The sequence below is a fragment of the Rhinopithecus bieti genome, unplaced genomic scaffold, assembly GCF_001698545.2.
Source record: "Rhinopithecus bieti isolate Rb0 unplaced genomic scaffold, ASM169854v2 scaffold_39746, whole genome shotgun sequence".
NCBI lineage: Eukaryota > Metazoa > Chordata > Mammalia > Primates > Cercopithecidae > Rhinopithecus > Rhinopithecus bieti.
This window is the reverse complement of record NW_016816960.1, coordinates 32,685-51,910: the sequence shown is the minus strand read 5'-3', so window position 1 is coordinate 51,910 and position 19,226 is coordinate 32,685. Positions and strand designations below refer to the sequence as shown.

The following is a 19,226-nucleotide window of genomic DNA, read 5'->3' as shown; positions in this document are numbered from 1 at the left end:
TATTTATTTATTTATTTATTTATTTATTTATTTATTTATTTATTTATTTATTTATTTTTGTAGATTCTCTGGGATTTCCTATGTAGACAGTCATGTCATCTGTGAACAAAGACAACTTTACTTCTTTTCAAATATGTGTACATGTTCTTTTTCTTGTCTCATTGCAGTAACTAGGACTTTCAGTACGATGTTGAACAGGAGTGGTGAGAGAAGACATCCTTGCCTTGTTTTCAGTTATCTAGGAAAACCATCGAGTCTCTTGCTATAAAGCAGGATGTTTGTTGTAGGTTTTTTGTAGTTGTTATCAATTGAGGAAGTTCTGCTATATTTCTAGTTTACTGAGAGCTATTACTTTTTATTTTTGTTTTTTATTTTTTTGAGACAGTCTCATTCTATCTGCCAGACTGGAGTGCAGAAGCGCCATCTCGGTGCACTGCAGCTTCCGACTCTTGGGTTCAAACAATTCTTGTGCCTCAGCCTCCCAAGTAGCTGGGATTACAGGTGTGCACCACCATGCCCAGCTAATTTTTGTATTTTTAGTGGAGACGGGGTTTCACCATGTTGGCCAGGCTGGTCTCAGGCTCCTGACCTCAAGTGATCTGCCTACCTTAGCCTCCCAAAGTACTGAGCCACCATGCCTAGCCGAGAGTTTTTACTTTTTGTTGTTGTTGTTGAGACAAAGTCTTGTTCTGTCTCCAGGCTGGAGTGCGGTGGCACAATCTTGGCTCACTGCAACCTCTGCTTCCCGGGTTCAGGTGATTCTCCTGCCTCAGCCTCCCGAGTAGCTGGTATTACAGGTGCCTACCACCATGCCTGGCTAGTTTATTTATTTTTAGTAGAGACAGGGTTTTGCCATGTTGGCCAGGCTGGTCTTGAACTTGTAACCTCAGGTGATCTGCCTGCCTTAGCTCCCCAAAGTGCTGGGATTACAGGCGAGAGTCACCATGGCTGGCCAGAGACGGAGTCTTGCCATGTTGCCCAGGCTGGTCTAAAATTCCTGGGCTCAAGCAATCCTGCCTTAAACTCCCAAACTGTTGGGATTACAGGCATGAGCCGCCACGCCTGGCAACTGAGAATTTTTGTAGTCACTAGATGTTGGGTTTTGTCAAGTGTATTTTCTGCATCAAATGATATGATCATCTGATTTTGTTTCTTTAGCCTATTAACATGGTGGATTACAATGATTGATTTTCTTTTCTTTTTTTTAAGCCCACGAGCCTAGTTTATGACATTCCACTGGGCAAAATCTTCTGTTCCCAGCACTGAGTATGCTGAGTATGGCCCAAGCCCCACAGCAGCTGCCAAGGGACCCAACTGCCCTGCCTGCCTCTAGCTCCCAGCATTGCTACTGGGGAGGCCAAGGGTACTGAAGTTCGTCCCACTGTCACCTGTCCATACATGTCAGAGGGGCCAGGCCATTGTTGGGGGGTGGGGCAGGAGTATAGCTGTGGCCGAGGGCTTGTGAGTGGGACTCCTACTCCATAGTGCAGGAGGAACTCTAGAAGCTCTGCTGTCTGTCAGTGATACAGCTTCCAAGGTGTTCTTGAGTAGCAGACATTGTCCCTCAGGAGGGGTGACCCCAAGGCCATGAGCACCCTCTTCCAGGGGAGGCCTTTTATGTAGATGGGCATGAGGGAGTGGGGAGCCCAGCGCGTCAGATACTGGTTGAGTTGGGGTTTGCTCTTTGGAACAACTCCTTCAGGAAGCTGAGGCCTATGATTTGGTAACAGACCTGCTTGGTAGGCCATCTTCACACACTCCTCCATCTTGCAGTGCTCTTCCCGGCGTAGGCCTGTGATCTTTCAGGGCAGCGTGCCTCCATGAGGCTAGATGAACTGGCTAAGCAGCAAAACATTGCCATAGTTTTACTTGTGGTTCAGGTTCCAATGGCAAATGGGGCACTGACCAGAAGGGTTAGGAGGATTTGGACTCTCCTTGGGAGTCGCTGTGATACAGCCTTCAATTATAGTTGTCTTTCCTTCTTGGATGCCCACCACTACCCTGAACCCGCGAGCTGGAAGCTGAGACCAGCTGGTCGCTGCTGGGCCTGCTAGGAGCCCATGGGGAAGTTGCCCACAGCCGGACCCCAGAGCCTGGAAGGCAGCCATCTTGAAAAACCAACCCTGACCTCTACAAGGATTTATTTTCAAATGTTGAACCAGCTTTGCAGAACTATAATAAACCCAAGTGTGGTGTGTAATTCTTCTTATACTTTTCTAGATTTGATTTTCTTATATTTTGGGAGGGGGGTATTGTATCTGTGTGAGATATATTGATCTATAGTTTTAATTTCTAATGTCTTTATCTAGATTTGCTTTTAGGGTAATGCTGGATTCATAGGATGGGTTAGGAAATGTTCCGTCTGCTTCTATGTTCCAGAAGAGATGGGGGTCTTCTACAGTAAAAAGGTTTTTTTTTTGGGAGGCCGAGGTGAGTGGATCACGAGGTCAGGAGATCAAGACCACAGTGAAACCCCGTCTCTACTGAAAATACAAAAAATTAGCTGGGCGCGGTGGCGGGCGCCTGTACTTCCAGCTACTCGGGAGGCTGAGGCAGGAGAATGGCGTGAACCTGGAAGTCAGAGCTTGCAGTGAGCCAAGATCATGCCACTGCACTCCAGACTGCGAGACAGAGCGAGACACTGCGACGGAGTCTCGCTCTGTCGCCTAGGCTGGAGTGCAGTGGCGTGATCTCGGCTCACTGCAACCCCTGCCTCCTGGGTTCAAGCTATTCTTCTGCCTCAGCCTCCTGAGTAGCTGGAATTACAGGTATGCACCACCACACCCAGCTAATTTTTGCATTTTTAGTAGAGATGGGGTTTCACCATGTTGGCCGGGCTGGTCTCAAACTCCTGACCTCAGGAGATCCGCCTGCCTCAGCCTCCCAAAGTGAAGTGCTAGGATTACAGATGTGAGCCATCAAAAAAAGTTTTAATTTTGGTGAAGTCTGTTTTATTGTTTTTTTCTTTTATGGATTGTGATTTTGGTGTCATGTCTAAGAACTCTTTACCAAGCACTAGGTCCCAATACAGACCTTCTCCTGTATTTTTTTCTAACATTTTTATATTTAAATTTGTGATTCATTTTGATATATTTTTTTTTTTTTGTATAAAGTGTGAGGTTTTAGGTTCAGGTTAATTTTTTTGTCTGTGAATGTCCAGTTGGTCCAGCGCCGTTTGTTGCAAAGTCTATTCTTCATTGAATTACTTTTAACAAAAATCCAATTTGGGGTATTTGTGTTGATCTCTTTCTGGGTTCTTGGTTCTCGGTTCTCTTCTATTGATCTGTGTGTCTATTCTTCCATCAATGCCCTGTCTCAAGTATTGCAGTGACCAAATAGTAGTAAGTTTAATATGAGGTAGAGTGATCCCTCTTACTTTGTTCTTCTAGTTTCTTTGCCTTATATGGATTATAGGATAAGTTGTCTATAAATCTACTAAAAAAATCTGGTTGGGATTTTGATAGGAATTGTGTTAAATCTATAGATCATTTTGGGGAAGATTGACATCTTTACTATGTTGAGCCTTCCAACTCATGAACATGCTTTGTCTCCCCATTTATCTAGATCTTCTTTGATTTTTTTTTTTCCACTGGCATTTTGTAGTTTTCAGTGTACAGATGTTATACTTGTTTTGTTGGATTTATGTTAGGCACCTCTTTTTGGGGTGAGTACTTATAAATGGTATTATGTTTTTAATTTCAGTTTCACATGGTTGTTGCTAATCTATAGGAATACGATGGATGTTTATGTGTTCATCTTGTATCTTTCTTTCTTTTTTTTCTTTTTTGAGACGGAGTCTCGCTCTGTCGCCCAGGCTGGAGTGCAGTGGCCGGATCTCAGCTCACTGCAAGCTCCGCCTCCCGGGTTCACGCCATTCTCCTGCCTCAGCCTCCCGAGTAGCTGGGACTACAGGCGCCCGCCAGGTCGCCCGGCTAGTTTTTTGTATTTTAGTAGAGACGGGGTTTCACCATGTTAGCCAGGATGGTCTTGATCTCCTGACCTCGTGATCTGCCCGTCTCGGCCTCCCAAAGTGCTGGGATTACAGGCTTGAGCCACCGCGCCCGGCCTCATCTTGTATCTTTCAATCCTCCTGGACTCACTTACTAGTTATATGATCATTTTTATAGATTCCTTTGCATTTCCTACATAGCAAACCATGTCCTTGGCAAATAGGGGTAATTTGATTTCTTCCTTACCAGTCTATGCTTTTTACTTCCTCTTCTTGCCTTGTACTGGACAGAATGTTTGATTACTTTTGAGAACCAAAATTATTTACTTATTTTAAAAACCAGTTTTCATTTAAATATAAAACATTCTATTGCTTAATTATAGCAAATAGTAATAGCAAGTGTTTACTGCATGTCAGGCATTGATGTCAGTGCTTTATCTTTATTAAGATAGTAGGTGTCATTATCAAGCCCATTTTATAGATGTGGAAACTAAGACACAGAGAGGTTATGTAGGTTTCCAAAGGTCATGTATTGTATAAGTGGCAAAGTTGGGATTTGGACTTGTGTGGTCGGGGTCCATAGATTGGGCTCCTACTACATCCACTGTGCAAAAAGCCTAGCTTCCATTGTAGCTGAGCCTGTTTTATGCTTCAGTGGAAGAACTAGAGAGGGAAGAGGAGTCAAGAGAGAAATGGAGAGGATGTTGGAACATGAGAGACAAAAGGCTTGAACAAGAGAAATTATTAGACCCGGGGTATAAAAAGAAAAGTGGAAAGATCACTGAGAATACGAGAACCAGGATGTGCCTGAAGCAGCAGGTCATGGAAAGCATGTAAGGGACAGCAGCCCACACCACTGCCCGCTCAGGCCTTGGCTGCCTAATCCTGGGTCCTGGCCTGCTGTCTAGACTTTCTGTCTTCCCTCCTACACTGTGTCATGCAGCCTGACTGCCTGGGCTGCTGGCTGTAGATGTGACATCCCTCCCAAAACTTCTCACACACTCAAGGATTTCAGTATCTACACCTAGTTTCCTACTCTTAGCTCAGCGTCATTATTATTCTCTACTGCTTCTGCACATCTGTGCTGGGTTTTATTAAATCTCTTTTATAGTCCAGCTCTTAGGGGAGGATGCTAAGAAGCTCTGGCTTGGTAGCCTTGCAGTGTGCTTCCTCCAGCCCCTACTGTCATCTTTGATTTCATAGAAGCTTAATTAGTTTAGCTTTAGAACCTGGAATATACATTCCCAACCCCTAAAGTGCCAAGGACCACTGGAAGGTGGACAAGAAGATTGATGTATACCTGAGAATAGGAGGAAGAAGCTGAGTCAGAGAAGAGGTACTCAGGACGATCAGAAGCAGCTGGGAATAATGTGCAAATGTTCCCCGAAGTCTGCAGAGTGAAGTTAAAAATCTAAAGCAAGTCCAAGGCAGGCAGATCACTTGAGGTCAGGAATTGGAGACTAGCCTGGCCAAAGGGTGAAACCCCATCTCTACTAAAAAACAAACAAACAAACAAAAAAACAAAAATAATAGCCAGGCGTGGTGATATGCACCTGTAGTCCCAGCTACTTGGGAGGCTGAGGCAGGAGAATCACTTGAACCCGGGAGGCAGGGGCTGCAGTGAGCCAAGATCACGCCACTGCACTCCAGCCTGGACGACAGAGTAAGACTTGTCTCAAAAAAAAAAAGAAAAAAAAAAAAAACTAGGGCAAGTTAGGAGTGTCATGAAATACCCACAGGCTGAAGCAGTTGGTCACTGAGCAAATAATGCTTGAATTCAGTAGAAGTAAGTTGATTGGTGGCTCCCTTGGTATCTGAGGGCAATGCCACCTTTCAAGTATAACTAAAGAGAAAACACCACTGAATACTCATTTTGAAGAGAAGAGACTTGAAGATGAAAAAGCATATGGTGTAGGTTTTTTTGAGACAGGGTCTCGCTGTGGTCACCCAGGCCAGAGTGCAATGGTGCAATCTCAGCTCACTGTAGCCCCGCCCTGCTAGGATCAGGCAATCCTCCTACCTCAGCCTCCTGAATAGCTAGAACTACAGGTGTACACCCCCATACCTGGCTAATTTTTGTTTGTTTTTCATAGAGACAGGGTCTCACTGTGTTGCCCAGGCTAGTCTTGAACTCCTGGGCTCAAGCAATCCTCCCACCTCAGCCTCCCAAGTAGCAAATCCAATTCTCTCTCTCTTTTTTTTTTTTTTTTTTTGAGGCAGAGTCTCACTCTGTCACCCACGCTGGAGTGCAGTGGAGTGATCTTGGTTTACTGCAAATCTGCCTCTAGGGTTCAAGTGATTCTCCTGCCTCAGCCTCCCAAGTAACTGGGACTACAGGCGTGTGCCACCACGCCCAGCTAATTTTTGTATTTTTACTGGAGACAGTGTTTTAACATATTAGCCAGGGTGGTCTCGAAGTCCTGACCTCAAGATAACCTCCCACCTCGGCCTCCCAAAGTGCTGGGATTGCAGGTGTGAGCCACTGCGCCTGGCCTAGATCCATTTCTTATGTAGCTAGATTCTCCAAGACCACCAGTTCCATTCTCCCTGTGAATCTTAATTGTGACTTGATGAATATGAATTTATTGGTTGATTTAGGGACCAGTGACTTTCGAGGATGTGGCTGTGCTTTTCACTGAGGCGGAGTGGAAGAGACTGAACCTTGAGCAGAGGAACCTATTCGAAGAAGTGATGCTGGAAAATCTCAGGAATCTGGTCTCGTTGGGTGAGGACATGTTCTCTTCCTTCATTTTTCCATTCAAGTATTTACTGACCATATTCAGTGTGCCAGCCAATGTTTTAATCTCTTAGAACATATCAGTGAATAGAATAATAAAGCATTTCTTCTCTCATGGAGCTTACATTCTAGTATAGGTAGACTGACAATGTACAATAAGCAGCATATATAGGTAAATTATATATGTCAAAGGATAATAAGTGCTATATAGTTAAAAAATGTATAAGATATATATAAATATAAGTAGAGCAGATTAAGGGAGATCTGAAGTGCCTGGGTGTGGAGGCAACTGGCTGAACTTTTAAATTGCGTCATCAGGGTAGGCCTCTATGAGGAAGTACATTTGAGCAAAGGCTTGAAGGAGGTAAGGAGGTTGGGTATGTGGGTCAGGTGGGAAACTGCTCCAGACAAGAGGAAAGCAGTGCCAGGGCTTTGGAGGCAGGAGCATATCTAGTCCTTTGGAGGAAAAGCAAAGAGGCCAAGGTGTTTGGAGTACAGAGAACGAGGAGAATAGTAAGAGATGCCTTCTATGACCTAGAAGTTGGAAATGTTTAAGGTTTAAGGTATAAGTCTGTCAGTTTGATGTTTTATAGATTACTGGATATCATACATCATGTTTTTATTCACTTATTTAAAAACTAAAACTGATTACTAGGTTAGCAAATAACAAAATCATTCTGGATATTCCTGAGTTATTGATGAGAGTCAGATTTTCAAAGTTCCTCACATTTCTCTCAGCAGCTTTCTCAAGGTTTGTCTTCATCTGGCATAGCTATGAATTAAATAGTTGTGATTTATTCTCCTTGCATCTGCTTAGACCTATTTTGCACTGCTTTAATCTCATTTGAATTGGTCTCATTTCAATCCTAGTTTTGCTTATTTCTATTTCAGTGCAGATTCATTCATTTAAGTTAGCTTTCAATTTGCCAATCTGATCTGGTCTCATTTCATCTGGTCTTGTTACTCTCTATCTTTATGCTCATACATTTTGTTGATTCTGAAGAATATGTTAACATTGTCTTAAAATAATCTGATTCAAATTAATCTTGACCCTGAAACTTTGGATCTCATTGGATCCATTTCACGTGTTAAACTGTTTTTGTTCTTGATCCATCTTTCCCTTTCTCTCTACATCACTTTTTCTCTTATTGCTGAATTATTTAAAGCAAATCTCAAATATCATGACATACCACTCCTGTTATATCACGGTGCAACTCCAATAAATAAGGACATTTTATTTTATTTATTTATTTTTTTTGAGATGGAGTTTCACTCTTGTTGCCCAGGCTGGAGTGCAGTGATGCGATCTTGGCTCACTGCAACCTCCACCTTCCGGGTTCAAGCAGTTCTCCTGCCTCAGCCTCCCGAGTAGCTGGGATTACAGGCACGCACCACCACACCCCGCTAATTTTTTGTATTTTTAGTAGAAATGGGGTTTCACCATGTTAGCCAGGCTAGTCTCGAACTCCTGACCTCAGATGATCCACCTGCCTCAGCCTCCCAAAGTGCTGGGATTACAGGCATGAGCCACTGTGCCCGGCCCAATATTTTCTTATATAACCACAGTGTCATGATCAGAACTCACAAAGTTACCAGGAATGCTTCAGTATCATCCAACACCTAGATCATCTCAAGTTTTTTTGCAAATTTGAATCGGGATTCAGATGAGATCCACACATTCCATCTTCTAAAAAATTCTCTTAATTTATATCAACTCCTTCTCTCTCTCCTTTTTTTTTCCCCTGTAGCCCACGGATCTGTTTGTAATGTTCTGAATCTAGAATATAAATCTATGTTAGATAGTATCATAAAGTAATTTTTGCATGGTAGATTGTAAATCAAGAGAAAATAGTTTTTGAGCTTTACCAAGAGGTGTTCACCAATATGAAAAAAAATCACATCACTCATGGCAGTGCTGGTTGTGGTGTTTGAGTAACCGCTTGCATAGCACACTTAGGTCTGTCACCACTAGAACACACACAGTCATCAGTAAGGCACATCCATGTGTGTCTGCATTTGTAGCTGTCTTGTCCACAGTGTAAGCACTTGTCTTGTCCTGTAAGCACCTGATTGCTCTGGTATGTCTCATAATGTAGCCCTGTCAAGAGATTACATATTGAAATGAATATTTTTGTTGTAAATTACTTTCTTTCTTTTTTTTTTTTTTTTTGAGACTGAACTTTGCTCTTGTCCCCCAGGCTGGAGTGCAGTGGTGCAATCTCGGCTCATGGCAACTTCTGCCTCTCCAGTTCATGCGATTGTCCTGCCTCAGCCTCCTGAGTAGCTGGGATTACAGGCATGTGCCGCCATGCCCAGCTAATTTTTGTATTTTTAGTGGAGACAGGATTTCACCATGTTGGTCAGGCTGGTCTCAAACTACTGACCTCAGATGATCTGCCTGCCTCAGCTTCCCAAAGTGTTGGGATTACAGGCGTGAGTCGCCACGCCCAGTTCCTTTCTTTTTTATGTTTTGGATAGGGCATTACATTATTAAAACATTCTGCGGCCAGGCATGGTGGCTCATGCCTGTAATCCCAGCACTTTGGGAGGCTGAGGCCGGCGGATCACGAGGTCAGGAGTTTGAGACCAGTCTGGCCAACATGGTGTAACCCCACCTCTACTAAAAATAGAAGAAAAAAAAAAAAAAATCAGCCAGGCATGGTGATGTGCACCTGTAATCCCAGCTATGCAGGAGGCTGAGGCAGGAGAATCACTTGAACCCGGGAGGCGGAGGTTGCAGTGAGCCGAGATTCCACCACTGCACTCCAGCCTGGGCGACAGAGCAAGACTCCATCTTGGAGAGAAAAAAAACACAAAACATTCTGCATATGAGTGCATTTAATTAAATATGAATTTTATTTCAGGACAGTAAGTGAGATGTTATGAAACATAAGTTATAAAAAGGAGGCTTTTGTTCTGACAGTATTGAGAACATCTTCTGCCTAACCCTCTAGTCCTTTTTTAATTAACTTGGCTCCTGTCACTCATTTACTCAAAAGTATGTATTGACTATTAAACGCTGGGTCTAGTTCTGCATTCTTAGAATATAGCAGTGATATGTATGGGAGAAGGGTGCTGTAGACATAGAAACCAGCCAGTGTAAGTCATCTGGACGGGAGGATAGTGTGGCTCAGATGGAGCAAATGAAGGCTGGAGAATAGGCTGAGTCAGATAAGCAGTAGGTGGAACCCAGTGGGCCCTCTAAGCAGCTTGGCTTTTACTCTGAACATTATGGACTTCCTTTTTTTTAAGTTGAAGGGTCTTGTTTATTAGAAATGTAGAAAAAAGAAGGAAGAGGCCAGGTGCAGTGGCTCACGCTTGTAATCCCAGCACATTGGGAGGCCTAGGTGGGCGGATCATGAGGTCGGGAGTTCGAGACCAGCATGACCAAAATGGTGAAACCCTGTCTCTACTAAAACTACAAAAATTAGCCGGGTGAGGTGGCGTGTGCCTGTAATCCCAGCTGTTCAGGAGGCTGAGGCAGGAGAATCGCTTGAACCCGGGAGGCAGAGGTTGCAGTGAGTCGAGATCGCGCCACTGCACTCCAGCCTAGGTGACAGAGCGAGACTCCATCTCAAAATAAATAAATAAATAAATAAATAAATAAATAAATAAAAATAAAAAGGCCAGGTGCGGTGACTCATACCTGTAATCCTTGCTCTTTGGGAGGCTGAGGTGTGTGGATTGCCTGAGCTCAGGAGTTCGAGACCAGCCTGGGCAACATGGTGAAACGCTGTCATTATTAAAAATACAAAAGTTAGCTGGGCACGGTGGCACACCCTTGTAGTCCCAGCTACTTGGGAGGCTGAGGCAAGAGAATTGCTTGAACCTGGGAAGCGGAGGTTGCAGTGAGCCAGGATCACACCATTGCACTGCAGCCTGGGCAACAGAGACTCTGTCTCAAAAAATTAAAATAAAATAAGAGGAAGAATTGGCTTTAGTCACCCATTCCCATTCCATTCTTCTGTTCCTTCTTCTAGGACAGAACTCTGTGGCTCCAGGGCTTAATTTCTTTTGGATGGATGGGGGTCCAGTTGGCTTTTTTATTTACTTATTTATTTTAAATTTTTTTGAGACAGAGTCTTGTTCTGTCACCCAGGCTGGAGTACGATGGTGCAATCCTGGCTCACAGCGACCTCCGCCTCCTGAGTTCAAGTGATTCTCCTGCCTCAACCTCCCAAGTAGCTGGGATTACAGGCGCCTGCCGCCATGTCCGGCTAATTTTTGTATCTTTAATAGAGATGATATTTCACCATGTTTGCCAGGCTGGTCTTGAACTCCTGACTTCAAGTGATGCACCCACCTCGGCCTCCCCAAGTGTTAGGATTACAGGCGTGAGCCACGGCGCCCTGCCCCATTTGGCTTTAGTCACCCGCTCCCACCACCACATTCTTCGATTCCTGATTCTAGGGCAGCACTCTGTGGCTCCAGGGCTTCATTTCTTCTGGAGGGATAGGGGTCCTGGTTTCAGTGACTCCTCTGGAACAGTGTAGCTTAGGTAATCCTCATCCCTCTTCCTGTCCTGAGAGTTGGAGCAGTTGGGCTGGGTGTCTGGGAATCTGATCATCAGGATGTCTGGATGGCAGCTTTGCAAGCCTAGAGTAGTCAAAGCCTGGAATACTCCTGGCCCCTAGATGTAGTTCAAAGGGCAAAGTTGGTTGGCTTTCCCAAGAGGTATTGCATCTGTGTCAGGGGGCTTAATTCTCACTGGCTTCTTTTCTTCAAAGGCCTAGTCAAAGTAGCAAGGATCTCATTATTTATAGAACATAGGCCTTTAAACAGCTCAGAGTTATTCGCGGTGTATTGAAAGTATTTAGGAACACATATTTTGGCATCCTGAACCCTGTCTTGTCTTTTCTTACTTTATGACTGTGGACACAAAGTTACTAATCCTTCTAAACTTCAATTTCCCGATCTATGAAATGATAATACAAGGATTAAATTTGGTCTTTATGTAAAGCCCTACATAGCACAAAGCACAATGCTGGGCCCATAGTAAGTGATATTTATTATGGGGTCTGTTATTATTAAGGATAATAATAATAGTAATAGAGCTTACAATCCAAATTCGGGTAATAAAGACCATCGGAACTTTATACAAGTGAATAAATAAATAAAAATTTTGAGTTTATTTAATTGTCAGGCAAGGGAATGAATAGTAAAGAAACCTTACTGAATAGTTCACAGAGAGGACTACTAAATAGTAGGAAGGCAGTTTTATGGCATTTGTGCTAATTAAATATGAAAGACCAGGACTCTGCATAGGATGGAATGAATCCATGGGTCTATACATGTTTGGTTAAAACAATTCTCCTGGCCAGCGCAGTGGCTCACGCTTGTAATCCCAGCACTTTGGGAGGCCGAGGAGGGTGGGATCAGCTGAGATCAGGAGTTCGAAACCAGTCTGGCCAACATGGTGAAACCGCCTCTCTACTAAAAATACAAAAACTAGCCGGTTATGGTGGCATGCGCCTGTAATCCCAACCACTCAGGAGGCTGAGGCAGGAGAATTGCTCGAACCCAGGAGGTGGAGGTTGCAGTGAGCGGAGACCCCACCATCGCACTCCAGGCTGGGCGACAAGAGTGAAACTGTCTCCAAAAAAAAAAAAAAAGGGCCAGGCGTGGTGACTCACGCCTGTAATCCCAGCACTTTGGGAGGCTGTGAGGTGGGTGGATCACGAGGTCAAGGGATTGAGACCATCCTGCCCAACATGGTGAAACCCCATCTCTACTAAAAATACAGAAATTAGCTGGGTGGAGTGATGGGCACCTGTAGTCCCAGCTAGTTGGGAGGCTGAGGCGGGAGAATCACTTGAACCCGGGATGCAGAGGTTGCAGTGAGCCGAGATCGTGCCACTGCACTCCAGCCTGGCAACAGAGTGAGACTCCGTCGCAAAAAAAAAAATTATCCTATTTATTAGTTAGGCAAGGGTCTTCAGTTAGGCTGATAAAGGGTCTGGCCTCCTGGATTACAAAACGTTGATGGTTGTTATCTTCAGCTGGTTAGAAACAGTTGCAATTTAATTTTGATATTTCTTAGGAAAGTGCAGCTAAATGGTAACATTGCTGTATTTGCTGACTTGTGGAAAACAGGGAAGAGCAGATCTTGGATTGGAGGACCAAGAGCCAGCCTCCTTTAAGTCAGTTGTGCCTGTCTTCTCCACTGATGAATCCTTACTTCTGTAGAACCTGGCATGTAATCTTCCTCTAATAAATATCTACTGATAAGTGGGGAAACTCAGATGAAGCCTTCCTATGCACATTCTTCAACTACTATTCTGTACTGCATTCTACATTGGCGGACATCGAGACTAAGTGACTCCTACCTCAATCCATCCTTTCTTCTCAAAGGAAAAGTCACAAAGAGCATTCTCATATAGGTCACAAAGACTGTTCTCTCTCAGTGGAAACAAATGCTTGTGGCATTATGTGATTATGGTAGAAGATAATTTTAGTATAATTGTAGATATTTACAGAGCTGAGGATGTCTCAGATGCCTACTTGGAAGATTCTCTGTTGGGATAATATATAGAATAGATTCAGCTGTGGGTTTTTTTTTGAATTAAAGTAAAATATGTAATAGGTAAAAATGGAGTGCAATGTATAATCTGAATCTAATCATGGGATACATCAGGAACTTTTTTTGTGACGGCATTCACCGTGTTGCCCAGGCTAGTCTTGAAGTCCTGAGCTCAGGCAGTCCGCCCCCCTTGGCCTCCCAAAGTGTTGGGATTAACAGGCATGATCCACTGTACCCGCCCTTTGTATTATTCATATTCTTACAGCTTTTCTGTCTGTTTGAAATGATTTCCAAATCAAAAGTTTGAAGAAGTTGAATGGAAATACAGGTCCTGCATAGCACATCTTGGGGAGAAAGACTTTACTCCTTTAGAATGATTAATGGGCCAGGTCTTACCATAAAACAGGAGCCCAGTCAGGCCTTTCTGTGACTTTTCTGACTGGCAACTTTCTGTCTTCAGCAGAATCAAAGCCAGAAGTCCACACATGCCCTTCTTGCCCTCTGGCCTTTGGCAGTCAGCAATTCCTCAGCCAAGATGAGCTACACGATCATCCTATTCCAGGTTTCCATGCAGAAATCAGCTCCACCCAGGAAACCCCTGCCCAGAGGATCAGCCACAGCCACAATGTCCTTCTGATAAAAATCACAGGGGGGCTGAAGCAGATCAATGAGTGGAAGGAGGCGTCAGACCCTTGTTTTGGAGTACAAATGAGAGGGGGACTTTAGTGGGTTTCTCTAGCCTGTTCCAAAGACCACCAATAAGCTCTCAGGGAGGCAACAGAATATTAGAGATACAGCTCAGTCCAGCCCAGAATGCAAGCTCTGAGGAAGTAGACAGAATTTCCAAGAGGGCAGAAACCCCAGGGTTTGGAGCAGTCAGGTTTGGAGAGTGTGCACTAGCTTTTAACCAGTCAAACCTGTTCAGACAGAAGGCAGTCACAGCAGAAAAATCTTCAGACAAAAGGCAGTCACAGGTGTGCAGGGAGTGTGGGCGCGGCTTTAGCAGGAAGTCACAGCTCATCATATACCAGAGGACACACACAGGAGAAAAGCCTTATGTCTGCGGAGAGTGTGGGCGAGGCTTTATAGTTGAGTCAGTCCTCCGCAACCACCTGAGTACACACACTGGGGAGAAATCTTATGTGTGCAGCCAGTGTGGGTGAGGCTTTAGCTGCAAGCCATACCTCATCAGACATCAGAGGACACACACAAGGGAGAAGTCATTTATGTGCACAGTGTGTGGGCGAGGCTTTCGTGAAAAGTCAGAACTCATTAAGCACCAGAGAATTCACACAGGGGATAAGCCTTACGTGTGCAGGGACTGTGGCCGAGGCTTTGTAAGGAGATCATGTCTCAACACACACCAGAGGATACATTCAGATGAGAAGCCTTTTGTTTGCAGAGAGTGTGGGCGAGGCTTTCGTGCTAAATCAACTCTCTTACACCAGTGGACACGTTCAGAGGTGAAGCCTCATGTGTGTGAGGAGTGTGGGCATGGATTTAGCCAGAAGTCAACGCTCAAATCACATTGGAGAACACACTCAGGGGAGAAGCCTTATGTGTGTGGGGAATGTGGGCGGGGATTTAGCCGGAGGATACTCCTCAATGGACACTGGAGGACACACACGGGAGAGAAGCCTTACACGTGCTTTGAGTGTGGGCGAAACTTTAGCCTCAAGTCCGCTCTTAGTGTACATCAGAGGATACACTCTGGGGAGAAGCCTTATGCATGCACGGAGTGTGGGCGAGGCTTTATCACGAAATCACAGCTCATCAGACACCAGAGGACACACATAGGAGAAGAGCCTTATGTCTGCGGAGAGTGTGGGCGAGGCTTTATAGCTCAGTCAACCCTCCACTACCACCGGATTACACACTCCGGGGAGAAACCTTATGTGTGCAGCCAGTGTGGGCGAGGCTTTCATGATAAATCAACTCTCCTCGCACATGAGCAGACACATTCGGGGAGAAGCCTTATGTGTGTGGGGAATGTGGGCGGGGATTTGGCTGGAAGATACTCCTCAACAGACACTGGAGGACACACACAGGAGAGAAGCCTTATGCGTGCATCGAGTGTGGGCCAAACTTTAGCCACAAATCCACTCTCAGCTTACATCAGAGGATACACTCGGGGGAGAAGCCTTATCCTTGCACGGAGTGTGGGCGAGGCTTTAGGAGGAAGTCACAGCTCAACATACACCAGAAGACACATTTGGGGAAAAGCTTTAGAGGTGCAAGGAGTGAGGATGTGATTTTCGCAAGTCAGCCATCAGCCACACCAGCAGAAATGCTCAGGGAGAAGCCGTGTTTGTAAGGTAATGTGGACAGAGCTGTACGTGGACATCATTCCTTGTCACATGTCAGAGGACACACTCGGGAGAAGCCTTCTTCATGGAGTGAGAGTAAAGTGTTGGCTGGAAGTGGCCCCTTAAGAGATACTGGGAGTCAAATCTATCCACTGTACACCCACCCCACTCTCATTCTAAGGGCTTCAGGGACAGCCTTCTGACCACTTACATTCCTGCAGATGTGAAGATGGCAGAGATCTAACTTCTCAGGGCAGAGCTGTCAAGTGACGGTCCCCTTAGAGGAATGGTCTTTGCATCTGACTACTTCCTCCTGCAACTGTGTTCTTCCATTGGCTTCTATGACACTCTCTTGCTTTATTTTTTTCTACATCTCTAGCCTTTGCTGTGTCCTCTCCTACCCCACCTTTAGATTTTACTCAGAGTTCAGTTTCCAACTCTACAATCTGAGGGACTCCTTAACCAGGTCCTCTTCCTAACCCTCCAGTCCCAAGTCCAAGATTCTTTAACCATACTCTAAAAGTTCTTTAGACTCAGGACTTAAACGTCATAGCCACACCACCTTGGCCTTCAATGACAGGGATCTAGCAATGCCACATCATTGACCTTCCAATACCAGGTTTAAGAGTTTTTAAACACAGCCCCTCTTAAATCGTCCAATCTCAGTACCCAGTGTTTTAGCCATGCTCGGGTGGCTAAATTACATCCAAGAATAGTGCTAGGGCCTTTAGCCATTTGTCTCTCCTCACACTCCCAGGGCCCATATGGCCCAGGTTCTGACAGTTTACCTTACTCCCTTGGCCTGGGGCTGGCCCTAACTGACACCCTATGTCAATGAGTGTACCTTGGAGAGCTGTCCACTCAGGCCCCAGTGCCTTTATTTGCTAAGAGACTGCCACAGAAAAGAAGGGGAAAGATGTTTGTGTAACCTCAAAATACTTAGGCTTGGTTTTGATGCTGGAGAGGAAGAAAGACTTGGAGAGAGAAGGAATGGCTGATCCAGAGGCTTTTGTCCACTCCCTCTCACTGGAAGTGGTTGATCTCCAGGGAATCCCCAAGGTTAGCCTGGTTAGGGGAAGGGCTAGGGGTACCTGGAATGTAGGATCTCCCCACTGCCTGGCCTACCACCCTAATGCCCATTTCCCATGGCCTGAGCTAAAAGCCACAGGAAGTGTCCATGGCCTGAACTAAAAGCCACAGAAAGTGTGCGTATGTGTGTGTGCAGGGGTTGCTGTGCAGGGGAAGGGTGGGACACCATCATTCCACAAGACCTCGAAGTTACTTCTCCCATAGAAAAACAAAAGTGGAAAAATTAACGATCAAACAACTACTTTAAATATGAGGGGGAGAAAAAAGTGTTCATTTTCTATTAAAATCCATGTAGGCACTGTAGAGACACCGCACAGGTCTGGTCTGGCAGGAGGACTGTCAGGTCCAGGCAGTCACAGGAAGAGATTGTAAGATGCAATAAGTCTTTCTGAATTTCTCTTCAAAGGGTTTAGCCTGTTAACTTCCTTATCCTTGTTCTCAAACTCAACTTTCTTGTTCTTCCTTGCCTCTAGTTACCATAAACAGCCTACGCGCCTTCCTGTCAGCTCTAATCAATAACTCACATCTGTTCCCTTGGTTACCTGTACCCATTGTTCCTCTGAAACTACACACTACACCTCTGTACCTCATGTCCCCCTCCCCTTCTATATTTAGGAAAATATGTACAAGTGGCCAGTTGGGTCAGCTCAGATTGTGCGGTCCAACCCCAGCCCATGGGGGAGTGACACAGAGATAGGGACTGTGTTAAGGATAAAAAACCCCTGGTCTCTCTCTCTTATGTGCTCGTGTGATCTTAATTGACACAGGTGGCACCCTTCTGTAGAAGTAAATTACCTTGCTGAGAGAATTAAACTTTTGCCTGAGTGCTGGTTTTACTTCATGGCACCGAGCATTTATTCCTGGAGCATTTGATATCCAGCAATTCTAGGGGCTCATCCGGGATCCCCATTCTCCTTTGGGAAGGGGTCTTCCGTCAACCTACCCAGGGGAGACACAACCCACTGCCCTGTTGCCGTGGCCTCAGGAACAAGAGATTGAGACCCACCTGTTGTGACGAATAAACCTGGAGAGACTGTCAACAACGCGGGGAAGAAAGACTTGCAATACTGCGGTGACCAGGTAGACTGCACAGACCAAGGTAGAAAACATCGCAGGGGTGACAAAATACTTCTCTAGTGGTTTTGCGGGGGTCGGGGCATTCTGGAGGTTGAAAGTGCATGAGGCCGGGAGTGGTGGCTCAAGCCTGTAATCCCAGCACTTTGGGAGGCCAAGACGGGCGGATCACGAGGTCAGGAGATCGAGACCATCCTGGTTAACACAGTGAAACCCCGTCTCTACTAAAAAATACAAAAAAAAAAAAAAAGAAAGTGCATGAATGGTAACAAGCACTACTGCTGTGCGGAGTGAGTCCAATCTGCGGTTCCATGGTCATCTCATATGGCTTAGGGTGGCCCTTTAGGGGTCCTGTCTGGGATTTATACTGACCTACCATCAATGCTAAGAGTGACCTGGAACATTCCCTCAAGGGAAGCAGCCAGAGTGGACAGTGAAAGAAGGGTGCAAGGAACCTCCAGCAGGTGGAGCTAAAGGATAGGTGAATTGAGCCTTAGCAAAGCTTTCAGTGAAGGACAGGCAAGAGATCCCTAATATGAGGGGTTGAGCCACAGCAAGCCCCCGCTAGGCAAGAGATTCCTAATATGAGAGATTGAGCCTAGCCAGTACCCAGTATGGTAAATAATACAAGCAAAAAAAGATAAAGTTAGCAACAAAGATACACTGCCTGATAGTCCCCTAGGTCTCAAAGATATACCACCTGATAGCCCCTTAGGTCTCATGCTAAAAGGTTGGAAAGATAACAAGAGAACTAAACGTAAGACAAAGGAACATGATAAAATAATTGCTGTTCTATTTGGTCTCAAAGACCTATCCTCATTCCCTCAATCTTCTGGCCAAAGTTTGGATTGACTAAGGGTATACTATATCAACTTTTAATTAAACATGTAAGTAATAAAAGCCCAGTTTTGGCCGGGCGCGGTGGCTCAAGCCTGTAATCCCACCACTTTGGGAGGCCGAGACAGGTGGATCACGAGGTCAGGAGATCGAGACCATCCTGGCTAACACGGTGAAACCCCGTCTCTACTGAAAAAAAAAATACAAAAAACTAGCCGGGCGAGGTGGCGGGTGCCTGTAATCCCAACTACTTGGGAGGCTGAGGCAGGAGAATGACGTAAACCCGGGAGGCGGAGCTTGCAGTGAGCTGAGACCTGGCCACTGCACTCCAGCCTGGGCGACAGAGCGAGACTCCGTCTCAAAAAAAAAAAAAAAAAACCCAGTTTCTCAAGAAGAACTGGACTATGCTCTTTGTTGGAAGCAAAGACCTGTCCTCCCTTTTCCCTTATGCACCTGCCCCTACTGTAGAACCAGTGAGAGAAGGGGGGGATCCTGGCAAAGAGAACAGCACATGGAATCCCCTAGACCATCCTCCACCTAATACCCCTAGTCCCCCTCCTAATACACCCAATCCTTCCCCTCAGGCCCAGCCTAAGTCACCCTCCCAAAAAGAACTCCTAATTCGCCAGGTAGTCTTTGCTGAGCTAGTAACATCAAGGATCCACTGCAACTTGTCGGCATCGTCCCACCCATAGTACGCCCCAGTGGCAGGCA

The 19,226-nt window shown here is 45.3% G+C and overlaps 1 protein-coding gene and 1 pseudogene across 1 annotated transcript in view; one reads left to right on the top strand and one right to left on the bottom strand.

Annotated features, from left to right (window-relative positions):
• The window catches only part of ZNF589 (zinc finger protein 589), a 34,354-nt gene extending 18,701 nt beyond the window's left edge, over positions 1 to 15,653 (top strand). Inside the window, 4 exon segments of the mRNA XM_017855643.1 lie at positions 6,548 to 6,674; positions 13,667 to 13,777; positions 13,780 to 15,165; positions 15,168 to 15,653. Of these exon segments, the coding sequence (XP_017711132.1) occupies positions 6,548 to 6,674; positions 13,667 to 13,777; positions 13,780 to 15,165; positions 15,168 to 15,520 (1,977 nt within the window). The 3' untranslated portion in view covers positions 15,521 to 15,653.
• Positions 1,518 to 2,108, bottom strand: LOC108517655 (28S ribosomal protein S18a, mitochondrial pseudogene; annotated as a pseudogene).
• Positions 15,654 to 19,226: the final 3,573 nt, after the last annotated feature.